General features: G+C 42.3%; 1 protein-coding gene across 1 annotated transcript in view; it reads left to right on the plus strand.

Annotated features, from left to right (window-relative positions):
- The window catches only part of LOC124259570 (tetratricopeptide repeat protein 21B-like), a 49,284-nt gene that overhangs the window by 6,845 nt on the left and 16,690 nt on the right, over nucleotides 1–25,749 (plus strand). The window contains exons 6-22 of the mRNA XM_046693723.1: nucleotides 55–137; nucleotides 570–767; nucleotides 1,697–1,781; nucleotides 2,609–2,707; nucleotides 7,720–7,912; nucleotides 8,156–8,253; nucleotides 10,235–10,342; nucleotides 16,634–16,726; nucleotides 17,307–17,436; nucleotides 17,753–17,838; nucleotides 18,667–18,738; nucleotides 20,190–20,310; nucleotides 21,102–21,208; nucleotides 21,513–21,751; nucleotides 23,031–23,103; nucleotides 23,632–23,742; nucleotides 25,333–25,385. Coding sequence (XP_046549679.1) covers nucleotides 55–137; nucleotides 570–767; nucleotides 1,697–1,781; nucleotides 2,609–2,707; nucleotides 7,720–7,912; nucleotides 8,156–8,253; nucleotides 10,235–10,342; nucleotides 16,634–16,726; nucleotides 17,307–17,436; nucleotides 17,753–17,838; nucleotides 18,667–18,738; nucleotides 20,190–20,310; nucleotides 21,102–21,208; nucleotides 21,513–21,751; nucleotides 23,031–23,103; nucleotides 23,632–23,742; nucleotides 25,333–25,385 — 1,949 coding nt within the window. The remainder of the gene's footprint in view (nucleotides 1–54; nucleotides 138–569; nucleotides 768–1,696; nucleotides 1,782–2,608; nucleotides 2,708–7,719; nucleotides 7,913–8,155; nucleotides 8,254–10,234; nucleotides 10,343–16,633; nucleotides 16,727–17,306; nucleotides 17,437–17,752; nucleotides 17,839–18,666; nucleotides 18,739–20,189; nucleotides 20,311–21,101; nucleotides 21,209–21,512; nucleotides 21,752–23,030; nucleotides 23,104–23,631; nucleotides 23,743–25,332; nucleotides 25,386–25,749) is intronic.

The following is a 25,749-nucleotide window of genomic DNA, read 5'->3' on the forward strand; positions in this document are numbered from 1 at the left end:
AACACTTGTTCTTTTTAAGATGCTCAACATTCTCAATTGCTTTTAAATTAACAGGGCCTGGTACTCAGGGGCTGGATTGAGATGTCTGGTGGCCGAGACCTGAAGAAGGCTATTAGATACTTTGAAGATGCAATGGAGTTAGTATTGATACTGCCTTGAAGTACTTTAATGCCTTGTCCTTGTCCTTGTCCTTGTTGTCCATAAGGCTATCTTAGCTGTGTGAATGTTGTAAGTCAGTGTTTAAATATTTGGGTGTTATGATCATCTTTGTGTTTAGATCACATTTGTTAAAACAGACATGGCCAGTCTGCAAATTTAGGCACTAATAGAAAGCCTATGTAATTTTCAGTGTCAGTCAGCTATAATTAATTATGTTCAATTCTACTGAAAATGATTCTTAGAACCAAGTTTCGGCTGGTAGTCTTAAAAGTCTTCAGCACAGACTGATGGACAACATCTAAAACCTATTGCTCAAGACTGGTTTTCAAGTGTCAAAAGTTGAAATATGTCTGTCTGAAATCATATCAAACACGGTGCTTGGAATCTGACTGTTTTGTTTTGGGCAACAGGAAACATGGCAACAGAGATATTGATGCCTTATTTGGCAAGTCCAGGTTCTTGGAGCTTCGCCGCAACTTCAGCGGCGCCCTGGAAGTGGTCAACCAGGTGGTGGTGGGCTTCTCTGGTTTCCTTCCTGCACTTATTGAGAAGATGAAGCTGCAGCTAGCTCTCCAGGACTGGGACCAGACTATCGAGACAGCGCAGAGGTGAGTGGGATAGGAGACGTCTTGTACAGGCAGATGTATGGCAGTTGAGAAAAGTTGGTGTTGAAAATTTGTTTTATAAATCTATCAGGCAATCGCTTATTCGCTCTCTGGGGCGTGGTGGTTAAAGTGTTTGCTCGCCATGCCAAAGGCCTGGGTTTGATTCCCCACATAGGTACAATGTGTGAAGCCCTTTTCTGGTGTCCCCTGTCTTGATGTTGCTGGAATATTGCTAAAACAGCGTAAAACCATATTCACTCACTCACTCATTACACATTTTTTGACATGTCAGTGTTGTTTTCATACTCTGTTTGTACCCGTGAAGGTCCGGGTTAGAATTGATCTCAGTAACCCATGCTTGTCGTAAGAGGCGAGTAACGGAATCGGGCTCGCTGACTGGGTTGACACATATCATCATATCCCAATTGCGTAGATCAATGTTCATGCTGTTGATTCCTTGATTGTCTGGTCCAGACTCGATTATTACAGACTGCCGCCATATAGCTGGAATATTGCTGAGTGTGGCATAAAACTAAACTCACTCACTGTATGTAAATCTTGGTTGACTATTTAATGTCACTATTATTGCAAAATCATAAGCTTGAAGAAAGTATTTCTAAATCCGGTTAATTTGGGTGTTCTAAATGTTAGATTCACATCATCCTAGCACCATCTGTTTTTAAGATTATGTCCCATTTAGTATTTTGGGTTGATCTTTTCTCTCAATTGTGTATTTATCATTGTCTGTTTATCATTCCTGTCATTGTTTGTTTATCATATTCATCATTCTGTGTTAATCCTTCTCTCTTGTTTATTACTGTTGGTTGATAGTTTTGTCTCCTTATCAACTTGTGTTTATCACTCAGTGTTTATCACTTTACCTGTATCACTGTGTGTTAATGGCTCTGTGTTTACCATCTTCCCCTGCACAGAGCCCTGGGGGTGGACATGCACTGTATAGAAGCCATGCGGTTCACTGGGCTTCAGTGGCTGTGTCGTGATGGAAACGCAGCAGAGGTAAATATGTATGCTGTGTCACATGGAACTGAAATATAAGAAGCAAATCAGGGATGATTTTCAGTGTTTAGTACAGTATGGGTAGTACCTGGTTATGTCTTTTCATGATTAATCAATACTTTGCTCTGTGTACTGGTATGTACTTTATACTGAACATGTTATATGTTGACCATGTGGAGGACATTTTACTGGACCAGGTTCTGACTTTCACATTAAGCATACTGCTTAAGTCCACCCCTGCAATATTGTTGCAGTCCAGAACCCAGCTTCAGGTTTCAGTGCACTCATATAAACTGAAAACTTTTGGTTACAGATCATTTCACTTTGCAGCAGCACATCTTTGGAACTCTCTCCCCACAGAACTCAGAACTATTTCTTCATGTGAACCTTTCAAGCACAAACTCAAAACCCACCTTTCCCTGATACCTGTTAGTGCTTTGAGCATGCAGTGCATGGAGTTTCCGCGCAATAAAAGCAGACATTATTATCATTATTATTAGATGTTGTAATCATGGTAATGGTACATGTAATCTCTCAGTACTTAATTCAAAAGATGTGCTTTTCATGTGCTTTTCTAGATGTGCTTGAATGTGTTTGCAGACCTATTTCGTCCCTTGTTATGACATTGCTTGTTATTACAAAAAATTGTTTTGAACAGATATACTCATATCAATCTCATTGTCTTCTGAATATGCCATATGCCCCGGTCATGTTGTTTCTACCCCTGATATTGTTTGAGACTTTTCTTTAAGACAAGGCTTCACCTGGCGTACCTTGACTCATCCTTGTGCATGTATGTAATCCTCTCCACTTGTTTTGTGTTTTAGGCAGCCAGTGTGATAGGTGACTTGATCACCAACATGGACAGATTTGAACCCCGCAATGCCTACCTGTACTGTAACATGGCCCAGGTCTTTGCCAGACTGGTAGGTACACCCAAGACCTGGGTGCCTTTAACAAATCGATCTATATTATATGAGTATCATGAATAATGTTAATGTATGGGCGTTACAATGACTAAATTTGAACCTACCTATACTGTAACATGGCCTAGAAGATTGCAACACTAGGTGGTCCTGAAAAGTAGAGAATGTGCCCAGTGTTCTGTACTTTAAGATGTAAAAGTTACATTTATAACAGGAACTTTATATAAAAATTTAGTTCTATAAATATTATTGTGCATCCATCTTGATGCAATATGAATAGATCCAAATTTTGTTCAAACTTCAGTGGTCATCTGTGTGACATTGACATTCAAACTTGGGAAGATCTAACTGAACCTGTCTAAATGTGTGTCATGATGCTGTTATTGCTGCTCACACTCTCAATCTCTGGTTCAGACCATGTTCATATATAGGTGGTATTATGACCTCATCCTACCGTGTATTCACTACTTGATGAACAGGATTCATATTCTGAACAGTCACTTGCCTCTGGTGACACGTACAAGTGCTGCAGCTACAGTGTTGGTCTTGACCACAGCCAAAAATACTCTCAGGTTTAACTGAAGGATAAATAAGTAAACCCCATAATTATTTCTGCCATGCTGTGATATAGCTGAACCCTAAGTGACATCAGACTGGTTCCCTGCCTGTTTCAGAGTGGGACCAAATGCCCTGGTTCTACAGCAGTGCTATACTCTGACTGAGCGGGCTGTGAGTATGGAGGGTAACAACTTCGGAGTATGTGAACGAGCTAGGGTATCAGTTGCTGCTGCAGGGCAAGGTGAAGGAAGCCATGAAGTGTTACAGGAACGCCATGAAGCTGGATGAGGGCGAGTGTTGCTGCTCTCACAGGTATGTCAGCTTCAGGAACTTGTAGAGCAGGGTTAGCCAAATGGTTAAAGCATTCGCTCGTCATGCCAAAAACACGGGTTTGATTCCCCAGATATGTGAAGCCCATTTCTGGTGTCCCCTGCCGTGATATTGCTTTAATAGTTCACCGAGACCAACTTTAAAGAACTTTGAGAATATGCAGTTATGATTTCCAGATAGCAAGTATCAAGTACAGGTAAACAATGTATATCTGTACCTGCAGGTATTATCCGGTGTCAGCTGATAGAGAACCAGGTGGAGGGAAGCCTCCCAACAGCTGGAGTTCCTCAATGAGATTCAACAGGCGATAGGACGATCACCAGTATGTATTAAGTAACGTTATGACAAGCAAACCTTAATAAAAACAATTATAAATTACAAATTATAAAGGATGTAAGAATTGTTCTTTTGTCACTCCTACCCTATCATCTGTTCATAGCCGTAACGCAGCATTTTATGTGCACATGACCTTCTTCATTTCTCAATCGCTACCAGTTACTGTCATTCATAATATATGTATATGCAGTACGCCCCCAAAACAGCTGGATCCAGTGCAGTGTAACTGGACCACTTACATTTGCCACACTACCCCACCTACAGTTGCCCTGCTACACCACCTACAGTTGCCACACTACCCCACCTACAGTTGCCGGACTACCCTTGCTATTCCACCTACAGTTGCCACACTACCCCACCTACAGTTGCCACACTACCCCACCTACAGTTGCCACACTACCCTTGCTATTCCACCTACAGTTGCCACACTACCCCACCTACAGTTGCCACACTACCCTTGCTATTCCACCTACAGTTGCCCACATTACCCTTGCTATTCCACCTACAGGTTGCCACACTGCCCAACCTACAGTTGCCACACTACCCTTTCTATTCCACCTACAGTTGCCACACTACCCCTTGCTATTCCACCTACAGTTGCCACACTACCCATCCTACAGTTGCACTACGACTACCTTGCTATTCCATCCTACAGTTGCCACATTACCGCTTTGCTATTCCACCTACAGTTGCCACATTTACCCTTTGCTATTCCACCTACAGTTGCCACACTACCCCACCCACAGTTTGCCACACTTCAGTCAGCTATAATTAATTATGCTCAATTCTACTGAAAATGATTCTTAGAACCAAGTTTCGGCTGGTAGTCTTAAAAGTCTTCAGCACAGACTGATGGACAACATCTAAAACCTATTGCTTAAGACTGTTTCAAGTGTAAAAAGTTGAAATATGTCTGTCTGAAATCATTTCAAACACGGTGCTTGGAATCTGACTGTTTTGTTTTGGGCAACAGGAAACATGGCAACAGAGATATTGATGCCTTATTTGGCAAGTCCAGGTTCTTGGAGCTTCGCCGCAACTTCAGCGGCGCCCTGGAAGTGGTCAACCAGGTGGTGGTGGGCTTCTCTGGTTTCCTCCCTGCTCTCATTGAGAAGATGAAGCTGCAGCTAGCTCTCCAGGACTGGGACCAGACTATCGAGACAGCGCAGAGGTGAGTGGGATAGGGGACGTCTTGTACAGGCAGATGTATGGCAGTTGAGAAAAGTTGGTGTTGAAAATTTGTTTTATAAATCTATCAGGCAATCGTTTATTCTTCTCTGGGGGCAGTGGTGGTTAAAGTGTTTGCTCGTCATGCCAAAGGCCTGGGTTCGATTCCCCACATAGGTACAATGTGTAAAGCCCATTTCTGGTGTCCCCTGTCGTGATGTTGCTGGAATATTGCTAAAAACAGCGTAAAACCATATTCACTCACTCACTCATTACACATTTTTTGACATGTCAGTGTTGTTTTCATACTCTGTTTGTACCCGTGAAGGTCCGGGTTAGAATTGATCTCAGTAACCCATGTTTGTCGTAAGAGGCGAGTAACGGAATCGGGCTCGCTGACTGGGTTGACACATGTCATCATATCCCAATTGCGTAGATCAATGTTCATGCTGTTGATTCCTAGATTGTCTGGTCCAGACTCGATTATTACAGACTGCCGCCATATAGCTGGAATATTGCTGAGTGTGGCATAAAACTAAACTCACTCACTGTATGTAAATCTTGGTTGACTATTTAATGTCACTATTATTGCAAAATCATAAGCTTGAAGAAAGTATTTCTAAATCCGGTTAATTTGGGTGTTCTAAATGTTAGATTCACATCATCCTAGCACCATCTGTTTTTAAGATTATGTCCCATTTAGTATTTTGGGTTGATCTTTTTCTTCAATTGTGTATTTATCATTGTCTGTTTATCATTCCTGTCATTGTTTGTTTATCATATTCATCATTGTGTGTTAATCCTTCTCTCTTGTTTATTACTGTTGGTTGATAGTTTTGTCTCCTTATCAACTTGTGTTTATCACTCAGTGTTTATCACTTTACCTGTATCACTGTGTGTTAATGGCTCTGTGTTTACCATCTTCCCCTGCACAGAGCCCTGGGGGTGGACATGCACTGTATAGAAGCCATGCGGTTCACTGGGCTTCAGTGGCTGTGTCGTGATGGAAACGCAGCAGAGGTAAATATATATGCTGTATCACATGGAACTGAAATGTGTCAGTGAATATAAGAAGCAAATCAGGGATGATTTTCAGTGTTTATTACAGTATGGGTAGTACCGGGGTATGTCTTTTCATGATTAATCAATAATCATGTCCTGGTATGTAATTTATACTGAACATGTTATATGTTGACCATGTGGAGGACATTTTACTGGACCAGGTTCTGACTTTCACATTACGCATACTGCTTAAGTACACCCCTGCAATATCGTTGCAGTCCAGAACCCAGCTTCAGCTTTAAGTGCACTCATACAAACTGAAAACTTTTGGTTACAGATCATTTCACTTTGCAGCAGCACATCTTTGGAACTCTCTCCCCACAGAACTCAGAACTATTTCTTCATGTGAACCTTTCAAGCACAAACTCAAAACTCACTTTTCCCTGATACCTGTTAGTGCTTTGAGCATGCAGTGCATGGAGTTTCCGCGCAATAAAAGCAGACATTATTATCATTATTATTAGGTGTTGTAATCATGGTAATGGTACATGTAATCTCTCAGTACTTAATTCAAAAGATGTGCTTTTCATGTGCTTTTTTAGATGTGCTTGAATGTGTTTGCAGACCTATTTCGTCCCTTGTTATGACATTGCTTGTTATTACAAAAATTGTTTTGAACAGACATACTCATATCAATCTCATTGTCTTCTGAATATGCCATATGTCCAGGACATGTTGTTTTTACCCCTGATAAATTTGAGACTTTTCTTTAAGACAAGGCTTCACCTGGCGTACCTTGACTCATCCTTGTGCATGTATGTAATCCTCTCCACTTGTTTCTGTGTTTTAGGCAGCCAGTGTGATAGGTGACTTGATCACCAACATGGACAGATTTGAACCCCGCAATGCCTACCTGTACTGTAACATGGCCCAGGTGTTTGCCAGACTGGTAGGTATACCCAAGACCTGGGCGCCTTTGAACAAATCGATCTTAATATGAGTATCATGAATAATGTTAAAGTATGGGCGTTACAATGACTAGATTTGAACCTACCTATACTGTAACATGGCCTAGAAGATTGCCACACTAGATGGTCCTGAAAAGTAGAGAATGTGCCCAGTGTTCTGTACTTTAAGATGTAAAAGTTACATTTATAACAGGAACTTTATGTAAAAATTTAGTTCTATAAATATTATTGTGCATCCCTCTTGATGCAATATGAATAGATCCAAATTTTGTTCAAATATCAGTGGTTATCTGTGTGACATTGACTTTTAAACTTGGGAAGATCTAATCTGAACCTGTCTAAATGTGTGTCATGATGCTGTTATTGCTGTTCACACTCTCAATCTCTGGTTCAGACCATGTTCATATATATGTGGTATTATGACCTCATCCTACCATGTATTCACTGCTTGATGAACAGATTCATATTCCGAACAGTCCCTTGCCTGTGGTGACACGACAAGTGCTGCAGCTTCAGTGTTGATCTTGACCACAGCCAAAAATACTCTCAGGTTTAACTGAAGGATAAATAAGTAAACCCCATAATTATTTCTGCCATGCTGTGATATAGCTGAACCCAAGTGACATCCGACTGGTTCCCTGCCTGTTTCAGAGTGGACGAAATGCCCTGGTTCTACAGCAGTGCTATACTCTGACCGAGAGGGCCGTGAGCATGGAGGGTAACAACTCAGAGTATGTCAACGAACTAGGGTATCAGTTGCTGCTGCAGGGCAAGGTGAAGGAAGCCATGAAGTGTTACAGGAACGCCATGAAGCTGGATGAGACGAGTGTTGCTGCTCTCACAGGTATGTCAGCTTCCTGGAACTTGTAGGGCTGTGGGTTAGCCAAATGGTTAAAGCATTCGCTTGTCATGCAGAAAACACAGGTTTGATTCCCCAGATATGTGAAGCCCATTTCTGGTGTCCCTTGCCGTGATATTGCTTTAATAGTTCACAGACCAACTTTAAAGAACTTTTGAGAATATGCAGTTATGATTTCCAGATAGCAAGTATCAAGTACAGGTAAACAATGTATATCTGTACCTGCAGGCATTATCCGGTGTCAGCTGATAGAGAACCAGGTGGAGGAAGCCTCCCAACAGCTGGAGTTCCTCAATGAGATTCAACAGACGATAGGACGATCACCAGTATGTATTTACTAACATTGTGACAAGCAAACTTAATAAAAACACAATTATAAATTGCAAATTATAAAGGAGGTAAGAATTGTTCCATTGTCACCCTACCCTATCATCTGTTCATACTAACGCAAAGCATATTGCGTGCACATGACCTGCATTTCTCATTCGCTTACCAATTACTGTCATTCATAATATATGTATATGCAGTACGCCCCCAAAACAGCTGGATCCAGTGCAGTGTAACTGGACCACTTACATTTGCCACACTACCCCACCTACAGTTGCGCTACCCACCTACAGTTGCCAACTACCCTTGCTATTCCACCTACAGTTGCCACACTACCCCAATTCCACCTACAGTTGCCACACTACCCCACCTACAGTTGCCACACTCTTGCCCTGCTATTCCACCTACAGTTGCCACACTGCCCACTACCTCACCTACAGTTGCCACACTACCTACTTTATTTGCACCTACAGTTGCCACACTACCCTTGCTATTCCACCTACAGTTGCCACACTACCCCACCTACAGTTGCCACACTTTGCCCGACACTTACACTACCCCACCTACAGTTGCCACACTACCCTTGCTATTCCACCTTCAGTTGCCACACTACCCACTACCTACAGTTTGCCACACTACCCCACCTACAGTTGCCACACTACCCTTGCTATTCCACCTACAGTTGCCACCTACAGTTGCCACCACCTACCATTGCCACACTTACCACACTACCCCACCCTACAGTTGCCACCCCACTACTCTTGTTGCCAACCCCCGCTTTACCACCTACCATCCCACTTTGCTATTCCACCTACAGTTGCCCACCAACAACCACAGTTGCCTCTTTGCATAAATTTGCACCCATGCGTGTTACCACTACAGTTGCCACACTACCCCCTACCCACCTACGGTTGCCACACTGCCCTACAGTTGCTACCACCCCCCTACAGTTGCCACACCTAAGAGGTACACTACCTTGCTATTCCACCACACTACCCCACCACAGTTGCCACACTTGCCACCTACAGTTGCCGCACTACCCTTGCTATTCACTACCCCACCTTGCTTACTCCACCTACAGTGCCACACTACCCTTTCTATTCCACCTACAGTTGCCACACACCCCACCTTCTGTGCACTCTGACCAAAAGCCTCTTGTATAAATACAATGTCATGCGTGTTACCCTAATTTCTATTGGCTTAATGTTGCCACTCACACATATTTACATACCCAGTACATACAACACATTTACAAGACCATCTTCACAAAAGTCAGTTCTGTCAAATCATAATTCCTGTGAAGCTTGTTCACTATATTTCAGGAATATCTGACATAAAATACCAGACACCAATATCATTACTTTATCTATATACATGTAAACACAAATGACTGGATTCATAAAGCCTGTCAGTATTCATACAGTTGAAATCTGCTTTTCCTAAAACTGGTTCTCGTTAGTTTTCCTAGAGTTATTATCCCCATCAACGCGTTTTGTGAGTGGGGTGGGGTAATGGACTCCGTCTGTCCATCGGTCTGTCCGTGCACATTCGTCTTTAAAACCGTTCACTATTTCTTCCCCAATCTTGGCACATAGATAGGCCTGGTATTGAACTGGTGCCTTTTGGTAGTTTTTGAATTTCTGAATAAAATACTTTTTGTGTTACCTTGGCAACAAGTTTGACTTTGACTGAATTTGGTGGTAGTGCTCCTTTTTGGAGCAGAACTTCAGAACTTCAAAACCTTTCAATACTCTCCTTCCACTGTGCTATATACACGCCAAAACATTTGACATAGTCATAACTTGTAGACATATGTATGCATGAAGAGTAATTTGCCACTGCAGGGGGATATTGATGACTTTGTCTTCTTGTATATAATTACAACCACTGTCACTTCAGATATTTCACAAATAAAGCCAATAAGCTCTGATAAAAAGTTCACATTTTTGCATTTAAACTGAACACACTTTCTTGTTCCAGGAATTGGCTTACTTGAGTTCAGTTCTGGCTAGGAAGAAGAACAAGGGCCCAGAGAAAGTGATGGAGCTTCTCAATGAGTGTATTGAGCTGCATTTTTCAGCCCTCAAGGTAGGATTCAAATAGCTCGACATCTTGTTCTCATTTGTTGCAGCTATAATGAAATCATGCATGGAATGCGGTGTTCCACTCAGGTGTACATTTGATGATATCTTCTCCATCTCACTGTCTTTGGTAATTGTAGGGATTGTGGAGAAGAGCTCATTTCCACAAAGGGTTGTTAATGTTAGTGTGAAGACTCGCATAACTCACATACTTTATCATAGGCTTTACATAGCTGCAGCATTATGGTTGTTTTGGGGAACAGGCCTTGAGCAGGTTTGTCTGGCTGATTGTTAGTCATATTACCTGGATGGTGTGGAACCTTACTCAGGATATCAGACGCTGGTTTGCATGAACCTTGATGTCAATTACATGTTTCAGTTTCAAGGAAAAGAACCAGTTGCACTCTTATGCTCGGAGCATTCAGAGCATTTCTAGCCATAATTGAAAGTCCCTGTGTTGTGAAAGCTGATATTTGATAAAATTATGATATACTATTCATGCTGGGGGTATTCTCTGTTATAACAAGGTTATTACTGATCATTGGGGCAGTCAGATATCCCTAAAGATCCAGGGGATCTTTCTCCACCCCATGCTGGGGTTAGTATGACTGATGCTCAGTCTTGAGTATGTTCGAACCCATGCTTGGGTAGTAGTATGTGCAATATAACCTCATGCTGGGGTTGTCAAGTACTGATGCTCAGTCTTGAGTATGTTCAAACCCATGCTTGGGTAGTAGTATGTGCAATATAACCTCATGCTGGGGTTAGTATGACTGATGCTCAGTCTTGAGTATGTTGAACCCATGCTTGGGTAGTAGTATGTGCAATATAACCTCATGCTGGGGTTGTCAAGGACTGATGCTCAATCTTGAGTATGTTGGAACCCATGCTTGGGTAGTAGTATGTGCAATATAACCTCATGCTGGGGTTGTCAAGGACTGATGCTCAGTCTTGAGTATGTTGGAACCCATGCTTGGTAGTAGTAGTATGTGCAATATAACCTCATGCTGGGGTTAGTATGACTGATGCTCAGTCTTGAGTATGTTCGAACCCATGCTTGGGTAGTAGTATGTGCAATATAACCTCATGCTGGGGTTAGTATGACTGATGCTCAGTCTTGAGTATGTTCGAACCCATGCTTGGGTAGTAGTATGTGCAATATAACCTCATGCTGGGGTTAGTATGACTGATGCTCAGTCTTGAGTATGTTCGAACCCATGCTTGGGTAGTAGTATGTGCAATATAACCTCATGCTGGGGTTAGTATGACTGATGCTCAGTCTTGAGTATGTTCGAACCCATGCTTGGGTAGTAGTATGTGCAATATAACCTCATGCTGGGGTTAGTATGACTGATGCTCAATCTTGAGTATGTTGAACCCATGCTTGGGTAGTAGTATGTGCAATATAACCTCATGCTGGGGTTGTGCAATATGACTGATGCTCAATCTTGAGTATGTTGGAACCCATGCTTGGGTAGTAGTATGTGCAATATAACCTCATGCTGGGGTTGTCATGACTGATGCTCAATCTTGAGTATGTTCGAACCCATGCTTGGGTAGTAGTATGTGCAATATAACCTCATGCTGGGGTTGTCAAGGACTGATGCTCAATCTTGAGTATGTTCGAACCCATGCTTGGGTAGTAGTATGTGCAATATAACCTCATGCTGGGGTTGTCAAGGACTGATGCTCAGTCTTGAGTATGTTGGAACCCATGCTTGGGTAGTAGTATGTGCAATATAACCTCATGCTGGGGTTGTCAAGGACTGATGCTCAATCTTGAGTATGTTGGAACCCATGCTTGGGTAGTAGTATGTGCAATATAACCTCATGCTGGGGTTAGTATGACTGATGATCAGTCTTGAGTATGTTGGAACCCATGCTTGGGTAGTAGTATGTGCAATATAACCTCATGCTGGGGTTGTCAAGGACTGATGCTCAGTCTTGAGTATGTTGGAACCCATGCTTGGGTAGTAGTATGTGCAATATAACCTCATGCTGGGGTTGTCAAGGACTGATGCTCAATCTTGAGTATGTTGGAACCCATGCTTGGGTAGTAGTATGTACAATATAACCTCATGCTGGGGTTGTCAAGGACTGATGCTCAGTCTTGAGTATGTTCAAACCCATGCTTGGGTAGTAGTATGTGCAATATAACCTCATGCTGGGGTTGTAAAGGACTGATGCTCAGTCTTGAGTATGTTCGAACCCATGCTTGGGTAGTAGTATGTGCAATATAACCCCATGCTGGGGTTGTCAAGGACTGATGCTCAGTCTTGAGTATGTTCGAACCCATGCTTGGGTAGTAGTATGTGCAATATAACCTCATGCTGGGGTTGTCAAGGACTGATGCTCAATCTTGAGTATGTTGGAACCCATGCTTGGGTAGTAGTATGTGCAATATAACCTCATGCTGGGGTTGTCAAGGACTGATGCTCAGTCTTGAGTATGTTTGAACCCATGCTTGGGTAGTAGTATGTGCAATATAACCTCATGCTGGGGTTGTCAAGGACTGATGCTCAGTCTTGAGTATGTTCGAACCCATGCTTGGGTAGTAGTATGTGCAATATAACCTCATGCTGGGGTTGTCAAGGACTGATGCTCAATCTTGAGTATGTTGGAACCCATGCTTGGGTAGTAGTATGTGCAATATAACCTCATGCTGGGGTTAGTATGACTGATGCTCAATCTTGAGTATGTTGGAACCCATGCTTGGGTAGTAGTATGTGCAATATAACCTCATGCTGGGGTTGTCAAGACTGATGCTCAGTCTTGAGTATGTTGGAACCCATGCTTGGGTAGTAGTATGTGCAATATAACCTCATGCTGGGGTTAGTATGACTGATGCTCAGTCTTGAGTATGTTCGAACCCATGCTTGGGTAGTAGTATGTGCAATATAACCTCATGCTGGGGTTAGTATGACTGATGCTCAGTCTTGAGTATGTTCGAACCCATGCTTGGGTAGTAGTATGTGCAATATAACCTCATGCTGGGGTTAGTATGACTGATGCTCAGTCTTGAGTATGTTGGAACCCATGCTTGGGTAGTGTATGTGCAAACCCTCATGCTGGGGTTGTCAACTGATGCTCATCTTGCTGCTTGGGTAGTAGTATGTGCAATATAACCTCATGCTGGGGTTGTCAAAGGACTGATGCTCAATCTTGAGTATGTTCGAACCCATGCTTGGGTAGTAGTATGTGCAATATAACCTCATGCTGGGGTTAGTATGACTGATGCTCAGTCTTGAGTATGTTGGAACCCATGCTTGGGTAGTAGTATGTGCAATATAACCTCATGCTGGGGTTAGTATGACTGATGCTCAATCTTGGTATGTTGGAACCCATGCTTGGGTAGTAGTATGTGCAATATAACCTCATGCTGGGGTTAGTATGACTGATGCTCAATCTTGAGTATGTTGGAACCCATGCTTGGGTAGTAGTATGTGCAATATAACCTCATGCTGGGGTTAGTATGACTGATGCTCAGTCTTGAGTATGTTCGAACCCATGCTTGGGTAGTAGTATGTGCAATATAACCTCATGCTGGGGTTAGTATGACTGATGCTCAGTCTTGAGTATGTTCAAACCCATGCTTGGGTAGTAGTATGTGCAATATAACCTCATGCTGGGGTTAGTATGACTGATGCTCAATCTTGAGTATGTTGGAACCCATGCTTGGGTAGTAGTATGTGCAATAATATACCTCATGCTGGGGTTAGTCATGGACTGATGCTCAGTCTTGAGTATGTTGGAACCCATGCTTGGGTAGTAGTATGTGCAATATAACCTCATGCTGGGGTTAGTATGACTGATGCTCAATCTTGAGTATGTTGGAACCCATGCTTGGGTAGTAGTATGTGCAATATAACCTCATGCTGGGGTTAGTATGACTGATGCTCAATCTTGAGTATGTTGGAACCCATGCTTGGGTAGTAGTATGTGCAATATAACCTCATGCTGGGGTTGTCAAGGACTGATGCTCAATCTTGAGTATGTTGGAACCCATGCTTGGGTAGTAGTATGTGCAATATAACCTCATGCTGGGGTTAGTATGACTGATGCTCAGTCTTGAGTATGTTGGAACCCATGCTTGGGTAGTAGTATGTGCAATATAACCTCATGCTGGGGTTAGTATGACTGATGCTCAGTCTTGAGTATGTTGGAACCCATGCTTGGGTAGTAGTATGTGCAATATAACCTCATGCTGGGGTTGTCAAGGACTGATGCTCAATCTTGAGTATGTTGGAACCCATGCTTGGGTAGTAGTATGTGCAATATAACCTCATGCTGGGGTTAGTATGACTGATGCTCAATCTTGAGTATGTTGGAACCCATGCTTGGGTAGTAGTATGTGCAATATAACCTCATGCTGGGGTTAGTATGACTGATGCTCAATCTTGAGTATGTTGGAACCCATGCTTGGGTAGTATGTGCAATATAACCTCATGCTGGGGTTAGTATGACTGATGCTCAGTCTTGAGTATGTTGGAACCCATGCTTGGGTAGTAGTATGTGCAATATAACCTCATGCTGGGGTTGTCAAGGACTGATGCTCAATCTTGAGTATGTTGGAACCCATGCTTGGGTAGTAGTATGTGCAATATAACCTCATGCTGGGGTTGTCAAGGACTGATGCTCAATCTTGAGTATGTTGGAACCCATGCTTGGGTAGTAGTATGTGCAATATAACCTCATGCTGGGGTTAGTATGACTGATGCTCAGTCTTGAGTATGTTGGAACCCATGCTTGGGTAGTAGTATGTGCAATATAACCTCATGCTGGGGTTAGTAAGGACTGATGCTCAATCTTGAGTATGTTGGAACCCATGCTTGGGTAGTAGTATGTGCAATATAACCTCATGCTGGGGTTAGTATGACTGATGCTCAGTCTTGAGTATGTTGGAACCCATGCTTGGGTAGTAGTATGTGCAATATAACCTCATGCTGGGGTTGTCATGACTGATGCTCAATCTTGAGTATGTTGGAACCCATGCTTGGGTAGTAGTATGTGCAATATAACCTCATGCTGGGGTTGTCATGACTGATGCTCAATCTTGAGTATGTTGGAACCCATGCTTGGGTAGTAGTATGTGCAATATAACCTCATGCTGGGGTTGTCAAGGACTGATGCTCAATCTTGAGTATGTTGGAACCCATGCTTGGGTAGTAGTATGTGCAATATAACCTCATGCTGGGGTTGTCAAGGACTGATGCTCAATCTTGAGTATGTTGGAACCCATGCTTGGGTAGTAGTATGTGCAATATAACCTCATGCTGGGGTTGTCAAGGACTGATGCTCAATCTTGAGTATGTTGGAACCCATGCTTGGGTAGTAGTATGTGCAATATAACCTCATGCTGGGGTTGTCAAGGACTGATGCTCAATCTTGAGTATGTTGAACCCATGCTTGGGTAGTAGTATGTGCAATATAACCTCATGCTGGGGTTGTCAAGGACTGATGCTCAATCTTGAGTATGTTGAAACCCATGCTTGGGTAGTAGTATGTGCAATATAACCTCATGCTGGGGTTGTCAAGGACTGATGCTCAATCTTGAGTATGTTCGAACCCATGCTTGGGTAGTAGTATGTGCAATATAACCTCATGCTGGGGTTGTCAAGGACTGATGCTCAATCTTGAGTATGTTCGAACCCATGCTTGGGTAGTAGTATGTACAATATAACCTCATGCTGGGGTTGTCAAGGACTGATGCTCAGTCTAAGCTTTCAGATCCAGGTTGATGCTCAACTTCAGTAGTTCGCACCCAATGCTTTGGTAAAGTGTGTACCAATTACACTTTGATGCTCAACCACAGTAATGAATAACCCAGCCTTACATTTTTGCATCTCCAAGGACTCACAATGTGTTATTTGCATCCATTTCCAACTTGTATGTGTGTATCATGCTGTGTTATGTCTGATAAATGCCTGTTACCTTTTATTGTTGTACTTTATATATCATGTGTGACAGTGTTTCTGCAGGGTCGGCCGCTAGGTGTACAGTACTACCTTCTGCTCAACCCAATGTATGTGTGTATCATGCTGTGTTATTGTTGTACTCTATATATCATGTGTGACGGTGTTCCTGCAGGGCTTGCAGCTACAGTCTACATTCTGCTCAACCCAATGTATGTGTGTATCATGCTGTGTTATTGTTGTACTCTATATATCATGTGTGACAGTGTTTCTGCAGGGCCGGCCGCTTGGTGTACAGTACTACATTCTGCTCAACCCAATGTATGTGTGTATCATGCTGTGTTATTGTTGTACTCTATATATCATGTGTGACGGTGTTTCTGCAGGGCCGGCCGCTTGGTGTACAGTACTACCTTCTGCTCAACCCAGACTTCCTCCTCGAGGTCATCAAGGACTACCTCCAGTATGCCCCACAAACGGTAGGAGCCATCCCAGTGTTGTTGAACCATGTGCCGTTATTTATATGTGTTTGCAGTATGCCCGTCAAACAGTTGAAAACCGTCGCCATATAGCTGGAATATTGCTGAGTGCGGCATAAAGCTAAACTCACTCACTCGGCCACTCACTCAAACTGTTGGAACTAGGATGCCACTGCATTAGATACATCATTTACGTAATACATTATCAATTTTCAAGTCTCAGAAACAGATGCAAATACATGTCTTCATATCTGCTTTTAACACCTGGAAAACTCATCTGTGTAAACCAATGAAGATAGGGTTAGAATTGGTTTTCAGCAGCCCATGCTTGTCGTAAGAGGTGACTATCGGGATCAGGTGGTCAGGCTCGCTGACTTGGTTGACACATGTCATCGTATCCCTATAGCTTAGATCGATGCTCATGCTGTTGATCTACAGCATATACTGCCATATAGCTGGAATATTGCTGAGTGTGGCGTTAAACAACAAACAAACAATTCTCATCTGTGTACAGAACTATACATGTTTCTTTACCATGGTAGTGTTATGGCTGAATTATACTGTTCCGACTATATTTCAGCCTGTGGCTACGGGTCAGCCCATCAATCCAGTGCTGCGGAGGTGTCACCAAGTGCTAGACCCCCTCACTCGTGCAATCCCAGGCCTCATGGAGGCGGTGTATCTCATTGGCAAGGTCAAGTTCCTCGCAGGTTTGCACTTTCTTCCTCTTGACCTTAGATGCCGTCTGATGTGTCGTCAGAGATTTTTCTGATCATGTATCTGAGGATAAGTTCCATATAATTTAGTGAACAGGGACACAAATACCACACTACTGATGATTACATTGTCAGTAGGTTATCTCAACATAAGGGTATTAAGAAAGATGTTATGTATATATGTTGGTGTCAATGTCGGTGCTGTTGCTGTTGCTGTTGCTGTTGCTGTAGCTGTAGCTGGTAATGTTGATATTTAATGTTAATGATGTTGTCTGTCATAGTGTTGATGATGTCGCTGTTGTTGTTCCAGGAGACATAGATGCAGCTCAGGCCACTCTTCAGCACTGCCTGGACCAGGATGCCACCTTCTCTGACGCCCACATCCTCATGGCTCAGGTACATAGTACTATTAGCTGAGAACAGCAGTACCAGTACCACATGCTCAGTGTGATTCTACATTATGCATCGACGTAGCAAGTACAATTACTAACCAGTCAGCTTGTCAGTATGCAGGATGGTGGGGTGGCCTAGTGGTTAAAGCTTTCACTCTTCACACTAATGACCCGGGTTTGATTCCCCACATGGGTTCAATGTGGGCAACATATGGTGTCCCGCAGTGATATTGCTGGAATATTGCTATATACACCAGAGATTAATTGGAATGTGATAAAGAATTTCTTCTTAAAAATGTTCAAAATCCAAGGGAGTCACTGGTTTGCTCTTGTGGCTTGTGAATCCAGGGACCCTTGAACTTTTAACTTAAGGAAAGGACAAGGACCTTTGACCTTCATGCTTAATTACAATCACTGGTAAAGGTGACATTTATTTGTTTTAATATCTAATGTTGGAAGTGGAGGCCTCGTGAAGATTCAAACTTGTCTTCAGCCAATGCTTGTCATATAAGGAACCTTACTGGGTCAAGTGATCAGGCTGGCTGATGGTTATGTAGATTGGGACATCGATCACTGACTGGACTGGATTGTCATTCTTAACTTTGATCATAGCCAATGTGTTAAGAATGGGCTTAAGAAGTTTGTAGGGCTACAAATGTTTCGAGAATAGCTTGCCTGTGTTATATAATAAGAATAATGCGGAGTGAGGAGTTGAACAACAAAGAGAAGGGGAGAATTGTAAATACTAGGCATGACACTGCATGTATCCTGTGTTAGAGTTTCTGTCAAGTTGTATTGCCACAGGTGAGGCATATAATTTTGTGGATTGCAGATCCATCTACACCAGAACAACTTCAAGCTGGCCAACCAGTCCCTGGAAGTGGGGCTCAGCTACAACTTTGAGGTTAGCCTTTCATTAATCATGTTGTTTTATCACTATACAGGTGAAAAATTATTAGTCATCATTGTCGTAATGTCCAAATGCTTGTTGAAATCAGTCTAGAATCATTTGTTTGATTTTATTCTCTTATGTAGGATTTCTTGAATGATTTCTGTTTTACTTTTTGGGAGTTATTTAATCTGTTTTTCTTCACATATAGTGATGTGTCATGATTATGGAAACATTGTGAGTGACACATGGCTGTTGACTCAAAATTTTGTTACTGACACATGCTCCTGGACACATGCTAATAGACCATACTGTAAATGGTAAATGACACATGGTTATAGACACACGGATATGGACATGTGCTTAATGACCATGTTGACACATGTCTGTTGACTCATTGTTACTGACACATGCTTATGGACACATGCTCTTATATACAATGTTGACACATAGTCAGGGCTCGACATTCACGCTATCCTATTGGCCCGGGTCTAGTAAAATGTTGACAAGACCAGTGCAACTTTGATAAGTGCTATCCCGACGGTCTAGTAGATATTTAAGGCTGTCAGTATAATTGTACAGGTTTTGAGCTTTCAAGAAAATAATGGATGAATGAATAAAAAAAACGAGTGAAAACGACAACATGTTAATGTATAAAATTCTACAAAGCAAGTGCAAATTTGAATTTGACATTAAGAGTCCCTTAGCAGGACCGGTAAGAATCTTTAACGACCAGTGATTTTTAAAAGTTACTGGTCCTTTTGTCTTGTTCAGGAATTTGAGTGAATGTCAAGCCCTGATAGTTAATGACAAATGTTCATGGACTAGTGTTGGGAATTGGTTGAAATCTCACAATTGATGATTGGTTTGATACCAACGATCAATCATCGAAAAAAATTGGTTAGCGTCATTTTTTAGATTTTCCTATTTAGGTTGTAGTTGCAGACAAGTATAAAGAAAAATATTTGGTTCTCTGTTGTTTTTTTGTTTTATTTAGAAACTGCACAAATTACATTTGCAAATTTCACATCCATTGGAAAATGATTCAGTTCCAGTGTAACATAAACTTCCCAGATACTTCAAGAAATATTCAGTCATGACTTTTCAGAAAGTGAAGTGAGTTTTCTAAGAATTAAACACGTTTTCCGGCCCTGATAACGTCCTAGATATGTTCCATCATCAAGTATTTCAAACTCTATTACAGCGGTTCCAAAATCGTTTGTGTTCGATTATGAGAAAATGTGATCGATTGCTTGGTCGTTTGGCCACTGCGACCAATCTTCAATTAATTATTTCAATTAATCGGAACACCACTATCATGGACACATGCTTATGGATCATGTTGACACATGATAATGGTTAATAATACATGCCTGGCTGCTGACACATTGCTATGGTGAAACCCATCTTGACTTACTGGAAACTTTCCGTGTGCTGTACTGTACGATGCTGCTGTGTGTCACCAGGTTCGAGACCACCCATTGTACAACCTGATCAAGGCTCGCATCCTCAAGAAGCAGGGTGACCATGCAGAAGCTGTCAAGACGCTGCAGATGGCCATGATTCTGCCTGGAGTCAAAACAACAGGTGGTCATTTTGGCTGATACTAATCAGAATAAAGTATAGAGATATTTATATAGATGTGGAGATTTATCTGTTATTACTGAAGGTATTTTCTATGTCAATGTCAAGGACTTACAGGGTCTTGGAGAAGCCCACTTGTTCAAGGGTTTTATTTGTCATGCAAAAGACCTGGGTTTGATTCCCATATGGGTACACTGTGTGAAACTTATTTGTGGCGTTCTGCCCTGTGACATTGCTGGAATACTGCCAAAGGCAATGTAAAACTGTACTTACACATATATGCACTCACTCACCTCCAGGGATTGCAGGAATGAGTGGTCAGAATGTTTGACTTGACTGATGGTGTGCCATCATGCATTGATGTTTGTGCTGTCGACCACTTGCTTTTCTGTTTAATCTACAGACCATCATGATGTAGCATGAGCGTTGTTGCAGGGTTGAACCACATTTGAAGAAATATTTTACCTAAAATTCATGGTTATCATGAGCTCCGTTACCCATAGAGCACTTAAAATTGCCGTATTGCATGTTTTCAAGCTCTGTAGATGTCATTGTGTTAGCATTGAAGAGATAAGCCAATTGTGTGAAGTTTAACCATGCTAACATGAATTTGGATGAGTCCTCACATTTCTGGCGTTTCAAGTGTGACATTTACTGCAGTTAAATGTCTTCCTTCGTTTTAAGCAATGAAGATTTTGTCTAGCTGTTTGTGAATCACATTGAAGAACCAAGCAGCCCTCGGTATTTCATATTGTTCCAATTCATGTTAACCATGGAGTCTTGTTCTGTTGCAGGCAAAAGTCAGTCAGCAAAGAAGGTCAAGGCTCAACAGATCAGCGTGAATGACAGAGTGTCTGTTTTCCTGGAGCTTGCTGAAGCTCACCGACTTCTAGGAGAACAGGTAAGCCTCATCCTTCTCTGTTTTACATGTGTGAAAGACTGTTAACTGAAATGCTGAGGACTCATCCTGCCCTTCTGTCTTTCTCATGTGTGCAAGACTTTTAGTGTTACAGTGCAGACTCATCTATTCTGATCCTGAAATCTTTAAAATCCCATACATAATTTTCGGAAGCAGCATGTTTAATCATTTGGGTTTGCATTAACAAGGGTTCACTCTAAAAGGAATGACCAGGAGTGATGTTTGTTCCATGATGAGAAACAATATTAGAATATAAATACACGCTCTTGTGTCATCCTCCATTCAGCATGAAGCAGCCAAGGTGATGCAGGACGCCATTAATGAGTTCCAAGGAACAGCAGAGGAAGTGAGGATCGCGATCGCTAATGCTGACCTGTCCTTGGCACGTGGGGACATAGAGCTGGCTCTGGGCATGCTCAGAAACATCACACCAGATCAGCCATACTTCGTGCAGGCCAGAGAGAAGATGGCCGACATCTATCTGAACCACAGAAAGGACAAGCGTCTGTATGCAAGCTGTTACAGGTTGGTTTACTAACTATCGGTCACTCCACTGGAACTTGGGTTGGAAAAGGTCCCAGGCTCTGTTCTGCTGGGTGCCACTGCCCAAACAACGTAGCTTTAAGACTTTACTAAATCTATGTTAAGCTGTGAGGGTTTGACCACCTTGGCGCTAAATCACTTTGGGTAACGGCACCCTTGACATTGGAGTTGACACAATTACCCTGATGGAACACTCTTCTTGTATCCTCTCAATGGATTGGGAAGAGTTTGGCCTGAACAGTTTGTTTTGGTTATTTGTTAGAATGTTACTATGGTTACTAATTATCCCCCACCACGCATTTAGTGCGACGCGGGGGATATAGTATTAGGCTCCGTCCGTACGTACGTCCATACATCCGTCCATATGTACATATTGAATATCTTATTAGAATATCTTACCTAGGACCATTGACCCAGTCAGATTCTTTTTTCATACTTGTTGTCACCTAGATATTCATCCATTCAGGATTTACTTCAAGAAACCTCCCAAAGGGCAGGTTTGGTGACCTTGACCTTCCGTATTTTCAACATCACAAGGGTTTTCAGCATGTTAGCCTGCATGTTAAGGCTGCATATAGGGGTGCAGGGCCCATTCAAGTTTAGTGACCTTCACATAATTTTCAAGGTCACAGCGACACTTTGAAGATTTCAGTATGTTAAGATTGTCAGCAAGATATCTCAAGAACTGTTCACTGGATTTTCTTCATAGAGACTTTCAAGACTTCTTTTGAATGTTTTTTTATAAGCAATTTCTCTATTACTATTTTTTTGCATATTTCATACACCATGACATTCATGTCAAGGTCAAAGTGGGTCTTGAAAATATTTGTGTGTTTGAACAGCTACAGAGCAAGATATCAAGAGAGGTTGACTGGTCATGTTTTGGTTGACATTTAACTTCATCTTAAACTATGACCTTCACTTTCATTACTCTTTAAGTTTGGTTTGATATTTACGGCGGGGGATTATGTCACCTTAGTGACAACTGCTTGTTCTCTGTGTGATGTGTTCTGCAACAAACCAGTTGATTAGTTTGTCTGTTCTTGTTGAATTCACATGAGTTAACCAGTGCCACTGTTTCTAGTTGATAACATTGTCTTGTCCAGTTGAATTCACATTAGTTGACCAATGCCACTGTTTCTAGTTGATAATTGTGTCCAATCCCATTGAACTGACAAGTTGACCAATTCCACTGTATCTAGCTGACAAAGTTGTCCAGCGCTGTTGAACTGACATGAGTTGACCAATGCCACTGTTTCAGGGAACTGGTGGACAAGTACCCAAGTCCACACACTTGCTTGTTGCTAGGAGACGCCTACATGAGTATACAGGAGGTGAGTCCAACGGGTTCGAATCCTAGATGGGACTAAACCCAACAGGTACAAGAATCTGTACTTTACTGAGAAAGTGTAATCCCAAATATAACATGTGTTTCATGAAATATACTTTGATATGCCACTCTATGTTTACTGAGGGGGCAGTGTTTAGCCAAGTGGTTGAATCATCCACTCATCCTACCCCAAACGTGAGGTGATATTGATTCTGATGGCTGCCCTTACTCATCCCTGAAATGGATACAAACTGTATGTTTTCAAAAGCCCCTGATGTTAACATTTTTTATTATTGAGGATATTGCTGAGGGCTGCATAAAGCCATTCGTACTATCAATCTCCTCCTGGGGAAATCTTGAGATAACATCTGCAGGTACCAACAGCTGGGTGGTCTAGTCACAGTACTTTGTTTTCACTGAACCCAGCCCTGGGTTTTGCTGATGTTAACCGTGGATTGTGGGTTCTTTTAAGTGCCCAGGGTTTTTCTGATACCATCAAAACTATTGTTGACATTGTATTCATTTGTTGTAGCCTGAGAAAGCAATAGAAGTGTATGAGTCTGCCCTGAAGAAAAACCCTCGCGATGCTGCCCTGGCTAGCAAGATTGGTCAGGCCCTGGTCAAGACACACAACTATGGCAAGGTAATGACCAGTGTTTCCTTAATGTCTGGGGCCAGTGGGTGAGCATTGGTAATTCCTTCCTTTAATGACCTGTGAAGATCCGGGGTAGAATAGGTCTTCAGCAACCCATGCTTGCCACAAAAGGCGACTATGCTTGTCGTAAGAGGCGACTAACGGGATTGGGTGGTCAGGTTCGCTGACTTGGTTGACACATGTCATCGGTTCCCAGTTGCGCAAATCGATGCTTATGCTGTTGATCACTGGATTGTCTGGTCCAGATTCGATTATTTACAGACCGCCACCATATAGCTGGAATACTGCTGAGTGCGGCGTAAAACTAAACTCACTCACTCACTCCTTCCTTTAATCAAGCCCAAAATTAGTACAATGTGTGAAGCCCATTTCTGGTGTCCCCTGCCCTGATATTGCTGGAATATTGCTAAAAGCTGTGTAAAACCCTAACTACAATTTGCAGTGGATAGAGCAAAGACTAAGAGTTCGTTCAGGGCTTGTAACAGAGTGTCACTCCATGTTTCTCTAACAGAGCACCTCTGTTTCTACAGTTTGCTCACTCCATGTTTCTCTAACAGAGCTCACTCCATGTTTCTCTGCCAGAGCTATCATGACTCTGTACAGAGCTCACTCCATGATTCTAACAGACTTGACTCCACCTTTGACTACAGAGCTCACTCCATGGATTCTCTGAAAGACTCAGAGTTGGTTGAACAGAGTCACCCATGTTTCTCTAACAGAGCTCACTCCATGTTTCTCAGAGCTCACTCCATGTTTCTCTAACAGAGCTCACTCCATGTAGCCTTCTCTTAACAGAGCTCATGCTCCATGTTTCTCTAACAGAGCTCACTCCATGTTTCTCTGACAGAGCTCACTCCATGTTTCTCTAACAGAGCTCACTCCATGTTTCTCTAACAGAGCTCACTCCATGTTTCTCTAACAGAGCTCACTCCATGTTTCTCTGACAGAGCTCACTCCATGTTTCTCTGACAGAGCTCACTCCATGTTTCTCTAACAGAGCTCACTCCATGTTTCTCTGACTGATGCTGGCCATCATCAGATAAAATACCAACTGTTGTATGGTATCTTGGTGTGCTAGCAGCATTAAGCCAGCATTGAACTGGACTGGTACAATCAGCCACACAAACACACACACACGTGCATGTACATGGCTGTATAACCTGCAATGGCTGTATGTAACCTGCAACTTCAACCTTTTCTCTGAGTTTTAAATGTGTCAAGCCCCGATAGAACTCACTCTGAAGTATATTCCATTTCACCAAGTGGTTTTGTCCACCTCTTTGTCTTACATTGTATTTTCATAATTCATTATGGGGTAGCCTAGCGGTTAAAACTTGGCTCGAAGAAGACCGGGTTCGAATCCCACATGGGTACAATGTGAAAGCCCATTTCTGGTGTCCCCTACCGTTGTTGCTGGAATATTGCTAAAGCGGCGTAAAACCAAACTCAGTCAGTCATAATTCATTACTCATTCTTGTCATGAGACGTGACCATATGGAGCAGGTGGGGCTCTGTGACTATATCTTAGTGTGATGGTAAACAAATACAGCATGTTTTCTATTGTATGATTTATTGCAGGCAATCAACTACTACGAGGCTGCTCTCAAATCAGGTGGTCAGGCATTCCTCAGGTAGATCTTCCCTACTAGTATATACAGTACAGTCAATATTTATGTGTGAGTGTCTGTATTTCTTGAGTAAGAGTCAATTTTCATTATCTTGGCTGTGTTGAAGTAGTGTCTCTCATGCTGAAACAGTTTCTTGAAGTTCACCTCTGTTACTAAGATCCAGAATAGAGACAGGATTGGGTGATGAGGCTGCCGAACTGGTCGATGCATGTAGTTATATCCCAGTTGCGTAGATTAATGCTGACAGTGTCAGTCACTGGATTGTCTGGTCCAGACTTGATTGTCATATAGCTGGAATATTGCTGAGTGTGACATTAAACAACAGACATCTTCACAGGTCACGATTGTTGTTTTATTGTTGACAGAG

The sequence above is a fragment of the Haliotis rubra genome, unplaced genomic scaffold (assembly GCF_003918875.1).
Source record: "Haliotis rubra isolate DU_JTF1 unplaced genomic scaffold, ASM391887v1 Scf73, whole genome shotgun sequence".
NCBI lineage: Eukaryota > Metazoa > Mollusca > Gastropoda > Lepetellida > Haliotidae > Haliotis > Haliotis rubra.